This window comes from Gadus morhua, chromosome 3 (assembly GCF_902167405.1).
Source record: "Gadus morhua chromosome 3, gadMor3.0, whole genome shotgun sequence".
Taxonomy (NCBI): Eukaryota; Metazoa; Chordata; class Actinopteri; order Gadiformes; family Gadidae; genus Gadus; species Gadus morhua.
This window is the reverse complement of record NC_044050.1, coordinates 21,466,735-21,482,471: the sequence shown is the minus strand read 5'-3', so window position 1 is coordinate 21,482,471 and position 15,737 is coordinate 21,466,735. Positions and strand designations below refer to the sequence as shown.

Sequence of the window (15,737 nt, the reverse complement as noted above, 5' to 3'; positions counted from 1 at the left end):
CAAGTAATTTTGCAAAAATGGCCAAAAAAGAGAATTCCATACTCAACCTTTAAATCAAATGCTTAATCTTGCATCGGTGGCTGTCACAGACATGGAATAAGCCCATCCATAATTTCATTGGGTGAACTAAACTCCCCTGACCCCCCCCAAATAAATGTTTGATTAGTGCCAATGGTTGCTTAACTTTGTTCTCAGAAATTACAGATAGTGTCCCTCTTTAGCAAGGGGAGAGTTCAGACAACAAGGGAAGTGTCCAAGGGCGGGGGTGTGTTGAGGAGACTATAGTGTAGGAGAATAAAAAACTAAAAGCTCCCCAAAGACTTCAGAGACAGCAGACCTTCGTTCAGGTATGCATCTGGCAGTACTTCCTCTGAGTGTGGCCTGTCTGGTCCTCTTTTTGTCTTCTGTTGCTCCCCATGCTTCATTGTGAGTATACTTTGATTATAATAGCCTTGATGTTTTCCTGAACTTAAATGGCATTATTTGTTTTAGAGTCATGGTAAATAGTGTGTTTGGGTACACTGTAACAAAAAATCACAGTACCTTCCTAAACTGCTTATTGTTGTATTTCAATATGAAGCATTTGATTGTAGCCAAAAGTGCATGCAAGAACGATCATCTCATGATATTAAAAATCTGCGTGTGTGCGTCTTTATCAAAAGGATCTAACTTTCTTACAACACTAATGGCTGTGGTGGGCACGAAAAAGCGATGTCGCAATATACATTAAACAGTCAACTAGGCCTTTGTGGAGGCCTACTCGGTCATACGGACCGGGTTTAGTTATGTATTATCTGAAATCACCACATCAAAATTATGAAGAAAAATGACATAAAGTAGTACAATGTTAATTGGTTCTCATTAATAATTCCTTACCTTACCTATGTTTTGCAAAGTTCATACTTATTGGTATTCAATAAATGCACTTTATCTAAGTCATCCTCTCCTTGTGTCTTGTGATCCCTTTGTATTAAGTCTTGGCAGCCTACCAAGTGAACCAACATTTAATTGCAAATAAAAGCCTCATCATCCACACACACACACACACACACACACACACACACACACACACACACACACACACACACACACACACACACACACACACACACACACACACACACATAAACACTGCATACTTATACGCGTTATCAAGGCTGTAGGAACCGGGGGGGACGTGTCCCCTCCAATTTTCGAAAGAGGCGCATTTGTCCCACCCAAAAATTATACCGCAAAATATCTGATGCTTTTATTTTGAAAGCGCAACACAGCGTCTTGTCACCGGCCCCATGAATGGTTTTGTATGCCCCCCACGGAGCCTTAAAGCCTGATTTCCACCGGGGACGTAAGCGCTGCAGAACGGCTGCGCCGCGGTCACCGCTGCTGATCGCTGCCACTCTAATCAATAATACCCTTTCCACCGGGCGCGCTGCGGAACGTCTCAGCAGCGTCCCAGGAGCGGCACCCCGCGCCGCAGCGCTATCATTCCGTAGCACGTCTATTTTTGACGAGAGCCTTTGCTGAACCGCGTCAAATTCAACAGCAGATCGAGCCGGGCAGGAAGTGAAAAAGTAAAGGCCAAATAGCATCCGGTCAATTTTCAAAATAAAAACGCAAAAAGCTCATGTAGCCTATCACAACTTAACATCAACGTCCACTTCACATTACGTCATGACCGGTGGCACCAGGTCAGCAGTCAATCAATCAGAGGGTCGGCAACATGGACGACGAGAGACTGATTGTGGAAGTGGAGCAACATAAAATAATTCATGAAATAAATCATCATTTATTTCATAAAAAGGACAATGTCAAAAAGGACAAAGCCTGGCATTTAATTGCAGTAGTTTTGGGAGTGGAAGGTGAGTACATTAGGTTTAGGATTATCGCGTAATCTCATGATCTCGCGTGAATACGATTGACGCAGGCAGAGTTCGCAGCCGTTCCGCGTCGCGTACGTCCATAGTCAGACTGTTTGAGATGCAGGGGTGTCTGCAGCTAGTGAGAGGTTAGAGCCGTTAAGATGAAAAGACAGCAGCAGCGTAGTTAGGGGTCCAAGCCAACAGGTTGGATCCCTATTGTTTTTGTAAGGATTATTAGGGGTCCAAGCCAACAGGTTGGATCCCTATTGTTTTTGTAAGGATTTTTATTTTTAGGGGTCCAAGCCAACAGGTTGGATCCCTATTGTTTTTGTAAGGTTTTTTTTTCCTATTATTATTATTTTTCCCCCCTAGAAGTGGGTCCACAGCCCAAACCGTAAATGGTGCCGACACGCCAATTGCATGACTAGATCCAGGTCCCTGAGTTCTAGGCAGACGACAAAATCCAGACACGCCGGCCACTAGGTGGCGCTATACCAAGGAAAGACGCGTTTGGGGCTATAACTCCCACACCGAACCTCCCACAGTCAAAAACTTGTACGCACATATTCACTGGAGTCTGCTGCATCTTTTGGCATAGGCCACGCCCATTTGCGTCTAGAATTTTTTTTCGCAAAATTGCAAAAAACGCAAAACTGTTTTTTCCCTACTTCTCCCACATTTCTTGACCAATCGACACCAAACTTTGCACACAACATCTTCAGACACACACGCAAAGAATGCACGAAAGACTTTTTTGATCCGACCTTCGACGACGAAACGGTAGCGTTTTGAATATTGGTTTATTAGCTAAATTAGACGTGGAATAGCAAAAATCCAAAGAAATCCAAAATGAGACATCGGATCGAGTCCACATTTTACACACATGTTGGTGCTAACCTTAATGTCGTTCGATAAAAATTTCGGAAAATTTCGCCATTAGGGGGCGCAATAAACGAGGAAATTGTATATCTTCTAATTGGCCAAAGGAATGTTCTTCAAACTCAAGGGAAACCATCAAGGGGCAAACCCGAGTCTATATAGAAAATATGGCCAAGAATTATTAATGTGGGCGGGAGTTATTTGGCAAAGGAAAATTGTCCTTGGAAAATTTCGCCACAGGGCGGCGCCAAAAAACGACGACATTGTCTATCTCCTATTTGGCCAATGTTCTGAAAACGCGTTTTAGGCTATAACTCCCACACCGAAGCTCCCACAGTCAAAACCTTTGTATCCACAGGTTCAGGGTAGCGTTTTGAACACATGCTTCGCGTTGTGCCGGCGAAACGCACATTTCTTGTCGCGTTGTGCCGGCGAAATGCACACTTCTTGGACCCCTGCATAACTGCTTGCAGTTCTAGTTAGGGGTCCAAGCCAACAGGTTGGATCCCTATTGTTTTTGTAAGGATTTTTAGGGGTCCAAGCCAACAGGTTGGATCCCTATTGTTTTTGTAAGGATTTTTATTATTATACTTCCCGCGCTAAAAGTGGGCCCACACCCCAAACCGTAAATGGTGCCGACACGCCAATTGCATGACTAGATCCAGGTCCGGCACCGCTACTCAGATAACAAAATCCAGACACGCCGGCCACTAGGTGGCGCTATACCAAGGAAAGAAACGTTTGGGGCTATAACTCCCACACCGAACCTCCCACATTCAAAACCTTGTACACACATATTCACTGGAGTCTGCTGCATATTTTGGCATAGGCCACGCCCATTTGCGTCTATAATTTTTTTTCGCAAAATCGCACATTTCCTGTCGCGTTGTGCCGGCGAAATGCACACTTCTTGGACCCCTGCATAACTGCTTGCAGTTCTAGTTAGGGGTCCAAGCCAACAGGTTGGATCCCTATTGTTTTTGTAAGGATTTTTATTAGGGGTCCAAGCCAACAGGTTGGATCCCTATTGTTTTTGTAAGGATTATTAGGGGTCCAAGCCAACAGGTTGGATCCCTATTGTTTTTGTAAGGATTTTTCCTATTATTATTCCCCCGTAAAAGTGGGAATACAGCCCAAACCGTAAATGTTGCACACACGCCAATTGCATGACTAGATCCAGGTCCGTGAGGACTACGCAGACGACAAAATCCAGACACGCCGGCCCCTAGGTGGCGCTATACCAAGGAATACGCGTTTGGGGCTATAACTCCCACACCGAACCTCCCACAGTCAAAAACTTGTACGCACATATTCACTGGAGTCTGCTGCATCTTTTGGCATAGGCCACGCCCATTTGCGTCTAGAATTTTTTTTCGCAAAATCGCGAAAACCGCAAAACTGTTTTTTCCCTACTCCTCACACATTTCTTGACCAATCGACACCAAACTTTGCACACGACATCGTCAGACAAACACGAAAAGAAAAACTCAAACATTTTTTGATCCGACCTTCGATTACGAAACGGTAGCATTTTGAAAATTTGTTTATTAGCTACGTTTTACGTCGAAAATCAAAAATCCAGAAAAATACCAAAATTAGCCATCGGATCAAGTCCAAATTTTACACACATGTCGGTGCTACCCTTAGTGGCGTTCGAAAAAGATTTCGGAAAATTTTGCCATAAGGGGGCGCAATAAACGAGGAAATTGTATATCTTCTAATTGGCCAGAGGAATGCTCTTCAAACTCAAGGGAAACCATCAAGGGGCAAACCCAAGTCTACATAGACAATATGGCCAAGAATTATTAATGTGGGCGGGAGTTATTTGGCAAAGGAAAATTGTCTTTGGAAAATTAAAAAATTTCGCCACAGGGCGGCGCCAAAAAACGACGACATTGTCTATCTCCTATTTGGCCAATGGAATGTTCTGAAAACGCGTTTTAGGCTATAACTCCCACACCGAAGCTCCCACAGTCAAAACCTTTGTATCCACAGGTTGAGGGTAGCGTTTTGAACACATGCTTCGCGTTATGCCGGCGAAACGCACATTTCTTGTCGCGTTGTGCCGGCGAAATGCACACTTCTTGGACCCCTGCATAACTGCTTGCAGTTCTAGTTATTATTATTCCAGCACTAAAAGTGTGCCCACACCCCAAACCGTAAATGGTGCGGACACGCGAATTGCATGACTAGATCCAGGTCCGTGAACACTACGCAGACGACAAAATCCAGACACGCCGGCCACTAGGTGGCGCTATACCAAGGAATACGCGTTTGGGGCTATAACTCCCACACCGAACCTTCCACAGTCAAAAACTTGTACGCACATATTCACTGGAGTCTGCTGCATCTTTTGGCATAGGCCACGCCCATTTGCGTCTAGAATTTTTTTTCGCAAAATCGCGAAAACCGCAAAACTGTTTTTTCCCTACTCCTCCCACATTTCTCGACCAATCAACACCAAACTTTGCACACGACATCTTCAGACGCACACGAAAAGAAAAACTCAAACACTTTTTGATCCGACCTTCGATTACGAAACGGTAGCATTTTGAATATTGGTTTATTAGCTACGTTTTACGTCGAAACGCAAAAATTCAAAAAATACCAAAATTACACATCGGATCAAGTCCAAATTTTAGACACATGTCGGTGCTACCCTTAATGGCGTTCAATAAAGAATTCGGAATGTTTCGCCATTAGGGGGCGCAATAAACGAGGAAATTGTATATCTTCTAATTGGCCAAAGGAATGTTCTTCAAACTCAAGGGAAACCATCAAGGGGCAAACCCGAGTCTATATAGAAAATATGGCCAAGAATCATTAATGTGGGCGGGAGTTATTTGGCAAAGGAAAATTGTCTTTGGAAAATTGCAAATTTCGCCACAGGGCGGCGCCAAAAAACGACGACATTGTCGATCTCCTATTTGGCCAATGGAATGTTCTGAAAACGCGTTTTAGGCTATAACTCCCACACCGAAGCTCCCACAGTCAAAACCTTTATATCCACATGATGTTCACGGTAGCGTTTTGAATACTTGCTTCGCGTTGTGCCGGCGAAATGCACATTTCTTGTCGCGTTGTGCCGGCGAAATGCACACTTCTTGGACCCCTGCATAACTGCTTGCAGTTCTAGTTATTATTATACTTCCCATCTAGAAGTGGTACCACAGCCCAAACAGTAAATGGTGCACACGCGCCAATTGCATCACTAGATCCGGGTCCGTGAACACTACGCAGAAGACAAAATCCAGACACGCCGGCCACTAGGTGGCGCTATACCAAGGAATACGCGTTTGGGGCTATAACTCCCACACCGAACCTCCCACAGTCAAAAACTTGTACGCACATATTCACTGGAGTCTGCTGCATCTTTTGGCATAGGCCACGCCCATTTGCGTCTAGAATTTTTTTTCGCAAAATCGCGAAAACCGCAAAACTGTTTTTTCCCTACTCCTCCCACATTTCTCGACCAATCAACACCAAACTTTGCACACGACATCTTCAGACGCACACGAAAAGAAATACTCAAACACTTTTTGATCCGACCTTCGATTACGAAACGGTAGCATTTTGAATATTTGTTTATCAGCTACGTTTTACGTTGAAAATCAAAAATCCAGAAAAATACCAAAATTAGACATCGGATCAAGTCCAAATTTTACACACATGTCGGTGTTACCCTTAGTGACGTTCGAAAAAGATTTCGGAAAGTTTCGCCATTAGGGGGCGCAATAAAAGAGGAAATTGTATATCTTCTACAAAATTTCGCCGCAAAAACGCCACACTGACTTCTCGCTACTCCTACCACAGTCAAATCCTTTTTATCCACAGGTTCAGGGTAGCGTTTTGAACACATGCTTCGCGTTGTGCCGGCGAAATGCACATTTCTTGTCGCGTTGTGCCGGGGAAATGCACACTTCTTGGACCCCTGCATAACTGCTTGCAGTTCTAGTTATTATTATTAGGGGTCCAAGCCAACAGGTTGGATCCCTATTGTTTTTGTAAGGATTATTATTAGGGGTCCAAGCCAACAGGTTGGATCCCTATTGTTTTTGTAAGGATTTTTCTTATTATTATTCCAGCACCTAAAAGTGTGCCCACAGCCCAAACCGTAAATGGTGCCGACACGCCAATTGCATGACTAGATCCAGGTCCCTGAGTTCTAGGCAGACGACAAAATCCAGACACGCCGGCCACTAGGTGGCGCTATACCAAGGAAAGACGCGTTTGGGGCTATAACTCCCGCACCGAACCTCCCACATTCAAAACCTTGTACACACATATTCACTGGAGTCTGCTGCATCTTTTGGCATAGGCCACGCCCATTTGCGTCTAGAATTTTTTTTCGCTAAATCGCGAAAACCGCAAAACAGTTTTTTCCCTACTCCTCCCACATTTCTTGACCAATCGACACCAAACTTTGCACACGGCATCTTCAGACGCAAACGCAGAGAATTGATAGACACTTTTTTGATAGGACCTTCGACGACGAAACGGTAGCGTTTTGAATATTGGTTTATGAGCTAAATTAGACGTGGAAAATCAAAAATCCAAAGAAATCCAAAATTAGACTTCGGAACGAGTCCAAATTTTACAGACATGTTGGTGCTAACCTTAATGACGTTCGATAAAAATTTTGGAAAATTTCGCCATTAGGGGGCGCAATAAACGAGGAAATTGTATATCTTCTAATTGGCCAAAGGAATGTTCTTCAAACTCAAGGGAAACCATCAAGGGGCAAACCCGAGTCTATATAGAAAATATAGCCAAGAATTATTAATATGGGCGGGAGTTATTTGGCAAAGGAAAATTGTCTTTGGAAAATTTCGCCACAGGGCGGCGCCAAAAAACGACGACATTGTCTATCTCCTATTTGGCCAATGGAATGTTCTGAAAACGCGTTTCAGGCGAGTCCAAATTTTACAGACATGTTGGTGCTAACCTTAATGACGTTCGATAAAAATTTTGGAAAATTTCGCCATTAGGGGGCGCAATAAACGAGGAAATTGTATATCTTCTAATTGGCCAAAGGAATGTTCTTCAAACTCAAGGGAAACCATCAAGGGGCAAACCCGAGTCTATATAGAAAATATAGCCAAGAATTATTAATATGGGCGGGAGTTATTTGGCAAAGGAAAATTTCGCCACAGGGCGGCGCCAAAAAACGACGACATTGTCTATCTCCTATTTGGCCAATGGAATGTTCTGAAAACGCGTTTCAGGCTATAACTCCCACACCGAAGCTCCCACAGTCAAAACCCTTATATCCACATGTTGTTCACGGTAGCGTTTTGAATACTTGCTTCGCGTTGTGCCGGCGAAATGCACATTTCTTATAGCGTTGTGCCGGCGAAATGCACACTTCTTGGACCCCTGCATAACTGCTTGCAGTTCTAGTTATTATTATTATTATTATTATTCCAGCACTAAAAGTGCTACTACAGCCCAAACCGTAAATGGTGCACACACGCCAATTACATGACTAGATCCAGGTACGTGAAGACTATGCAGACGACAAAATCCAGACATGCCGGCCACTAGGTGGCGCTATACCAAGGAATACGCGTTTGGGGCTATAACTCCCACACCGAACCTTCCACAGTCAAAAACTTGTACCCACATATTCACTGGAGTCTGCTGCATCTTTTGACATAGGCCACGCCCATTTGCGTCTATAATTTTTTTTCGCAAAATGGCGAAAACCGCAAAACTGTTTTTGCCCTACTACTCCCACATTTCTTGACCAATCGACACCAAACTTTGCACACGACATCGTCAGACGAACACGAAAAGAAAAACTCAAACACTTTTTGATCCGACCTTCGACTACGAAACGGTAGCGTTTTGAATATTTGTTTATTAGCTACGTTTTACTTCGATACGCAAAAATTCAGAAAATACCAAAATTAGACATCGGATCAAGTCCAAATTTTTCACACATGTCGATGCTCCACTTAATGGCGTTCGATAAAAAATTCGGAAATTTTCGCCATAAGGGGGCGGAATAAACGAGGAATTTGTATATCTTCTAATTGGCCAAAGGAATGTTCTTCAAACTCAAGGGAAACCATCAAGGGGCAATCCCGAGCCTATATAGAAAATATGGCCAAGAATTATTAATGTGGGCGGGAGTTATTTGGCAAAGGATAATTCTCTTTGGAAAATTTCGCCACAAGGCGGCGCCAAAAAACGACGACAATGTCTATCTCCTATTTGGCCATGGAATGTTCTGAAAACGCGTTTTAGGCTAGAACTCCCACACCGAAGCTCCCACAGTCAAAACCTTTATATCCACATGTTGTTCACGGTAGCGTTTTGAATACTTGCTTCGCGTTGTGCCGGCGAAATGCACATTTCTTGTCGCGTTGTGCCGGCGAAATGCACACTTCTTGGACCCCTGCATAACTGCTTGCAGTTCTAGTTAGGGGTCCAAGCCAACAGGTTGGATCCCTATTGTTTTTGTAAGGATTTTTCCTATTATACTTACCTCCCTAAAAGTGGGACCACAGCCCAAACCGTAAATGGTGCCGACACGCCAATTGCATGACTAGATCCAGATCTCTTCGGACTATGCAGACGACAAAATCCAGACACGCCGGTCACTAGGTGGCGCTATACCAAGGAATACGCGTTTGGGGCTATAACTCCCACACCGAACCTCCCACATTCAAAACCTTATACACACAGATTCACTGAAGTCTGCTGCATCTTTTGGCATAGGCCACGCCCATTTGCGTCTAGAATTTTTTTTCGCAAAATCGCGAAGACCGCAAAACTGTTTTTTCCCTACTTCTCCCACATTTCTTGACCAATCGACACCAAACTTTGCACACGGCATCTTCAGACGCACACGCATAGAAACCCTCTGACAGTTTTTTTATCCGACTTTCGACGACGAAACGGTAGCGTTTTGAATATTGGTTTATTAGCTAAATTTGACGTGGAAAATCCAAAATCCCAAAAAATCCAAAATTACAGACCGGATCGACTCCAAGTTTTACACACATGTTGGTGCTAACCTTAATGTCGTACGATAACAATTTCGGAAAATTTCGCCATTAGGGGGCGCCATAAACGAGGAAATTGTATATCTTCTAATTGGCCAAAGGAATGTTCTTCAAACTCGAGGGAAACCATCAAGGGGCAATCCCGAGACTATACAGAAAATATGGCCAAGAATTATTAATGTGGGCGGCGGCGAAATGCACATTTCTTGTCGCGTTGTGCCGGCGAAATGCACACTTCTTGGACCCCTGCATAACTGCTTGCAGTTCTAGTTATTATTCTTACCCCCCTAAAAGTGGGCCCACACCCCAAACCGTAAATGGTGCCGACACGCAAATTGCATGACTAGGTCCAGATCTGTTCGGACTAAGCAGACGACAAAATCCAGACCTGCCGGCCACTAGGTGGCGCTATAACAAGAAAATCGCGTTTGGGGCTATAACTCCCACACCGAACCTCCCACATTCAAAACCTTGAACACACAGATTCACTGGAGTCTGATGCATCTTTTGGCATAGGCCACGCCCATTTGCGTCTATAATTTTTTTTCGCAAAATCGCGAAAACCGCAAAACTGTTTTTTCCCAACTCCGCCCACATTTCTTGACCAATCGACACCAAACTTTGCACACGACATCGTCAGACGCACACGAAAAGAAAAACTATATACTTTTTTGATCCGACCTTCGACTACGAAACGGTAGCGTTTTGAATATTGCTTTATTAGCTACGTTTTACGTCGATACGCAAAAATTCAGAAAATACCAAAATTAGACATCGGATCAAGTCCAAATTTTAGACACATGTCGGTGCTACCGTTAATGGCGTTAAATAAAGAATTCGGAATATTTCGCCATTAGGGGGCGCAATAAACGAGGAAATTGTATATCTTCTAATTGGACAAAGGAATGTTCTTCAAACTCAAGGGAAACCATCAAGGGGCAAACCCGAATCTATATAGAAAATATGGCCAAGAATTATTAATGTGGGCGGGAGTTTTTGGCAAAGGAAAATTGTCTTTGGAAAATGTCGCCACAGGGCGGCGCCAAAAAACGACGACATTGTCTATCTACTATTTGGCCAATGTTCTGAAAACGCGTTTTAGGCTATAACTCCCACACCGAAGCTCCCACAGTCAAAACCTTTATATCCACATGTTGTTCACGGTAGCGTTTTGAATACTTGCTTCGCATTGTGCCGGCGAAACGCACATTTCTTGCCGCGTTGTGCCGGCGAAATGCACACTTCTTGGACCCCTGCATAACTGCTTGCAGTTCTAGTTTTTATTATACTTACCCCCCTAAAACTGGTACTACAGCCCGAACCGTAAATGGTGCAGACACGCCAATTGCATGACTAGATCCAGGTCTCTTCGGACTACGCTGACGACCAAATCCAGACACGCCGGTCACTAGGTGGCGCTATACCAAGGAAAGACGCGTTTGGGGCTATAACTCCCACACCGAACCTCCCACAGTCAAAAACTTGTACGCACATATTCACTGGAGTCTGCTGCATCTTTTGGCATAGGCCACGCCCATTTGCGTCTAGAATTTTTTTTCGCAAAATCGCGAAAACCGCAAAACTGTTTTTTCCCTACTCCTCCCACATTTCTAGACCAATCAACACCAAACTTTGCACACGACATCTTCAGACGCACACGAAATGAAAAACTCAAACACTTTTTGATCCGACCTTCGATTACGAAACGGTAGCATTTTGAATATTTGTTTATTAGCTACGTTTTACGTCGAAACGCAAAAATTCAAAAAATACCAAAATTACACATCGGATCAAGTCCAAATTTTAGACACATGTCGGTGCTACCCTTAATGGCGTTCAATAAAGATTTCGGAATATTTCGCCATTAGGGGGCGCAATAAACGAGGAAATTGTATATCTTCTATTTGGCCAAAGGAATGTTCTTCAAACTCAAGGGAAACCATCAAGGGGCAAACCCGAGTCTATATAGAAAATATGGCCAAGAATTATTAATGTGGGCGGGAGTTATTTGGCAAAGGAAAATGGTCTTTGTAAAATTTCGCCACAGGGCGGCGCCAAAAAACGAGGACATTGTCTATCTCCTATTTGGCCAATGGAATGTTCTGAAAACGCGTTTTAGGCTATAACTCCCGCACCGACGCTCCCACAGTCAAAACCTTTATATCCACATGTTGTTCACGGTAGCGTTTTGAATACTTGCTTCGCGTTGTGCCGGCGAAACGCACATTTCTTGTCGCGTTGTGCCGGCGAAATGCACACTTCTTGGACCCCTGCATAACTGCTTGCAGTTCTAGTTAGGGGTCCAAGCCAACAGGTTGGATCCCTATTGTTTTTGTAAGGATTATTATTATTATACTTCCCATCTAGAAGTGGTACCACAGCCCAAACAGTAAATGGTGCACACGCGCCAATTGCATCACTAGATCCAGGTCCGTGAACACTACGCAGACGACAAAATCCAGACACGCCGGCCACTAGGTGGCGCTATACCAAGGAATACGCGTTTGGGGCTATAACTCCCACACCGAACCTCCCACAGTCAAAAACTTGTACGCACATATTCACTGGAGTCTGCTGCATCTTTTGGCATAGGCCACGCCCATTTGCGTCTAGAATTTTTTTTCGCAAAATCGCGAAAACCGCAAAACTGTTTTTTCCCTACTCCTCCCACATTTCTCGACCAATCAACACCAAACTTTGCACACGACATCTTCAGACGCACACGAAAAGAAAAACTCAAACACTTTTTGATCCGACCTCGATTACGAAACGGTAGCATTTTGAATATTGGTTTATTAGCTACGTTTTACGTTGAAAATCAAAAATCCAGAAAAATACCAAAATTAGACATCGGATCAAGTCCAAATTTTACACACATGTCGGTGTTACCCTTAGTGACGTTCGAAAAAGATTTCGGAAAGTTTCACCATTAGGGGGCGCAATAAACGAGGAAATTGTATATCTTCTAATTGGCCAAAGGAATGTTCTTCAAACTCAAGGGAAACCATCAAGGGGCAAACCCGAGTCTATATAGAAAATATGGCCAAGAATTATTAATATGGGCGGGAGTTATTTGGCAAAGGAAAATTGTCTTTGGAAAATTTCGCCACAGGGCGGCGCCAAAAAACGACGACATTGTCTATCGCCTATTTGGCCAATGGAATGTTCTGAAAACGAGTTTTAGGCTATAACTCCCACACCGAAGCTCCCACAGTCAAAACCTTTATATCCACATGTTGTTCACGGTAGCGTTTTGAATACTTGCTTGGCGTTGTGCCGGCGAAATGCCCATTTCTTGTCGCGTTGTGCCGGCGAAATGCACACTTCTTGGACCCCTGCATAACTGCTTGCAGTTCTAGTTATACTTACCTCCCTAAAAGTGTGCCCACAGCCCAAACCGTAAATGGTGCCGACACGCCAATTGCATGACTAGATCCAGGTCTCTTCGGACTATGCAGACGACAAAATCCAGACATGCCGGCCACTAGGTGGCGCTATACCAAGGAATACGCGTTTGGGGCTATAACTCCCACACCGAACCTTCCACAGTCAAAAACTTGTACCCACATATTCACTGGAGTCTGCTGCATCTTTTGACGTAGGCCACGCCCATTTGCGTCTAGAATTTTTTTTCGCAAAATCGCGAAAACCGCAAAACTGTTTTTTCCCTACTCCTCCCACATTTCTTGACCAATCGACACCAAACTTTGCACACGACATCGTCAGACGAACACGAAAAGAAAAACTCAAACACTTTTTGATCCGACCTTCGACTACGAAACGGTAGCGTTTTGAATATTTGTTTATTAGCTACGTTTTACGTCGATACGCAAAAATTCAGAAAATACCAAAATTAGACATCGGATCAAGTCCAAATTTTAGACACATGTCGGTGCTACCCTTAATGGCGTTCAATAAAGAATTCGGAATATTTCGCCATTAGGGGGCGCAATAAACGAGGAAATTGTATATCTTCTAATTGGCCAAAGGAATGTTCTTCAAACTCAAGGGAAACCATCAAGGGGCAAACCCGAATCTATATAGAAAATATGGCCAAGAATTATTAATGTGGGCGGGAGTTTTTGGCAAAGGAAAATTGTCTTGGGAAAATTTCGCCACAGGGCGGCGCCAAAAAACGACGACATTGTCTATCTCCTATTTGGCCAATGGAATGTTCTGAAAACGCGTTTTAGGCTATAACTCCCACACCGAAGCTCCCACAGTAAAAACCTTTATATCCACATGTTGTTCACGGTAGCGTTTTGAATACTTGCTTCGCGTTGTGCCGGCGAAATGCACATTTCTTGTCGCGTTGTGCCGGCGAAATGCACACTTCTTGGACCCCTGCATAACTGCTTGCAGTTCTAGTTATTAGGGGTCCAAGCCAACAGGTTGGATCCCTATTGTTTTTGTAAGGATTATTAGGGGTCCAAGCCAACAGGTTGGATCCCTATTGTTTTTGTAAGGATTTTTCCTATTATTATTCCCCCGTAAAAGTGGGAATACAGCCCAAACCGTAAATGTTGCACACACGCCAATTGCATGACTAGATCCAGGTCCTTGAGGACTACGCAGACGACAAAATCCAGACACGCCGGCCCCTAGGTGGCGCTATACCAAGGAATACGCGTTTGGGGCTATAACTCCCACACCGAACCTCCCACAGTCAAAAACTTGTACGCACATATTCACTGGAGTCTGCTGCATCTTTTGGCATAGGCCACGCCCATTTGCGTCCATAATTTTTTTGCGCAAAATCGCGAAAACCGCAAAACTGTTTTTTCCCTACTCCTCCCACATTTCTTGACCAATCGACACCAAACTTTGCACACGACATCGTCAGACAAACACGAAAAGAAAAACTCAAACATTTTTTGATCCGACCTTCGATTACGAAACGGTAGCATTTTGAAAATTTGTTTATTAGCTACGTTTTACGTCGAAAATGAAAAATCCAGAAAAATACCAAAATTAGCCATCGGATCAAGTCCAAATTTTACACACATGTCGGTGCTACCCTTAGTGGCGTTCGAAAAAGATTTCGGAAAATTTTGCCATAAGGGGGCGCAATAAACGAGGAAATTGTATATCTTCTAATTGGCCAGAGGAATGCTCTTCAAACTCAAGGGAAACCATCAAGGGGCAAACCCGAGTCTACATAGACAATATGGCCAAGAATTATTAATGTGGGCGGGAGTTATTTAGCAAAGGAAAATTGTCTTTGGAAAATTGAAAATTTCGCCACAGGGCGGCGCCAAAAAACGACGACATTGTCTATCTCCTATTTGGCCAATGGAATGTTCTGAAAACGCGTTTTAGGCTATAACTCCCACACCGAAGCTCCCACAGTCAAAAACTTTTTATCCACATGTTGTTCACGGTAGCGTTTTGAATACTTGCTTTGCGTTGTGCCGGCGAAACGCACATTTCTTGTCGCGTTGTGCCGGCGAAATGCACACTTCTTGGACCCCTGCATAACTGCTTGCAGTTCTAGTTAGGGGTCCAAGCCAACAGGTTGGATCCCTATTGTTTTTGTAAGGATTTTTCTTCCTATTATTATTATTCCCAGCTAGAAGTGGTACCACAGCCCAAACCGTAAATGGTGCCGACACGCCAATTGCATGACTAGATCCAGGTCGGTGAGGTGACGGCAGACGACAAAATCCAGACATGCCGGCCACTAGGTGGCGCTATACCAAGGAATACGCGTTTGGGGCTATAACTCCCACACCGAACCTTCCACAGTCAAAAACTTGTACCCACATATTCACTGGAGTCTGCTGCATCTTTTGACATAGGCCACGCCCATTTGCGTCTATAATTTTTTTTCGCAAAATCGCGAAAACCGCAAAACTGTTTTTTCCCTACTCCTCCCACATTTCTTGACCAATCGACACCAAACTTTGCACACGACATCGTCAGACGAACACGAAAAGAAAAACTCAAACACTTTTTGATCCGACCTTCGACTACGAAACGGTAGCGTTTT

General features: G+C 43.9%; 1 protein-coding gene across 1 annotated transcript in view; it reads left to right on the top strand.

Annotated features, from left to right (window-relative positions):
* Positions 1-234: 234 nt before the first annotated feature.
* The window catches only part of LOC115540255 (complement C3), a 78,468-nt gene continuing 62,965 nt past the window's right edge, over positions 235-15,737 (top strand). Inside the window, exon 1 of the mRNA XM_030351401.1 lies at positions 235-426. Within this exon, the coding sequence (XP_030207261.1) occupies positions 350-426 (77 nt within the window). The 5' untranslated portion in view covers positions 235-349. The remainder of the gene's footprint in view (positions 427-15,737) is intronic.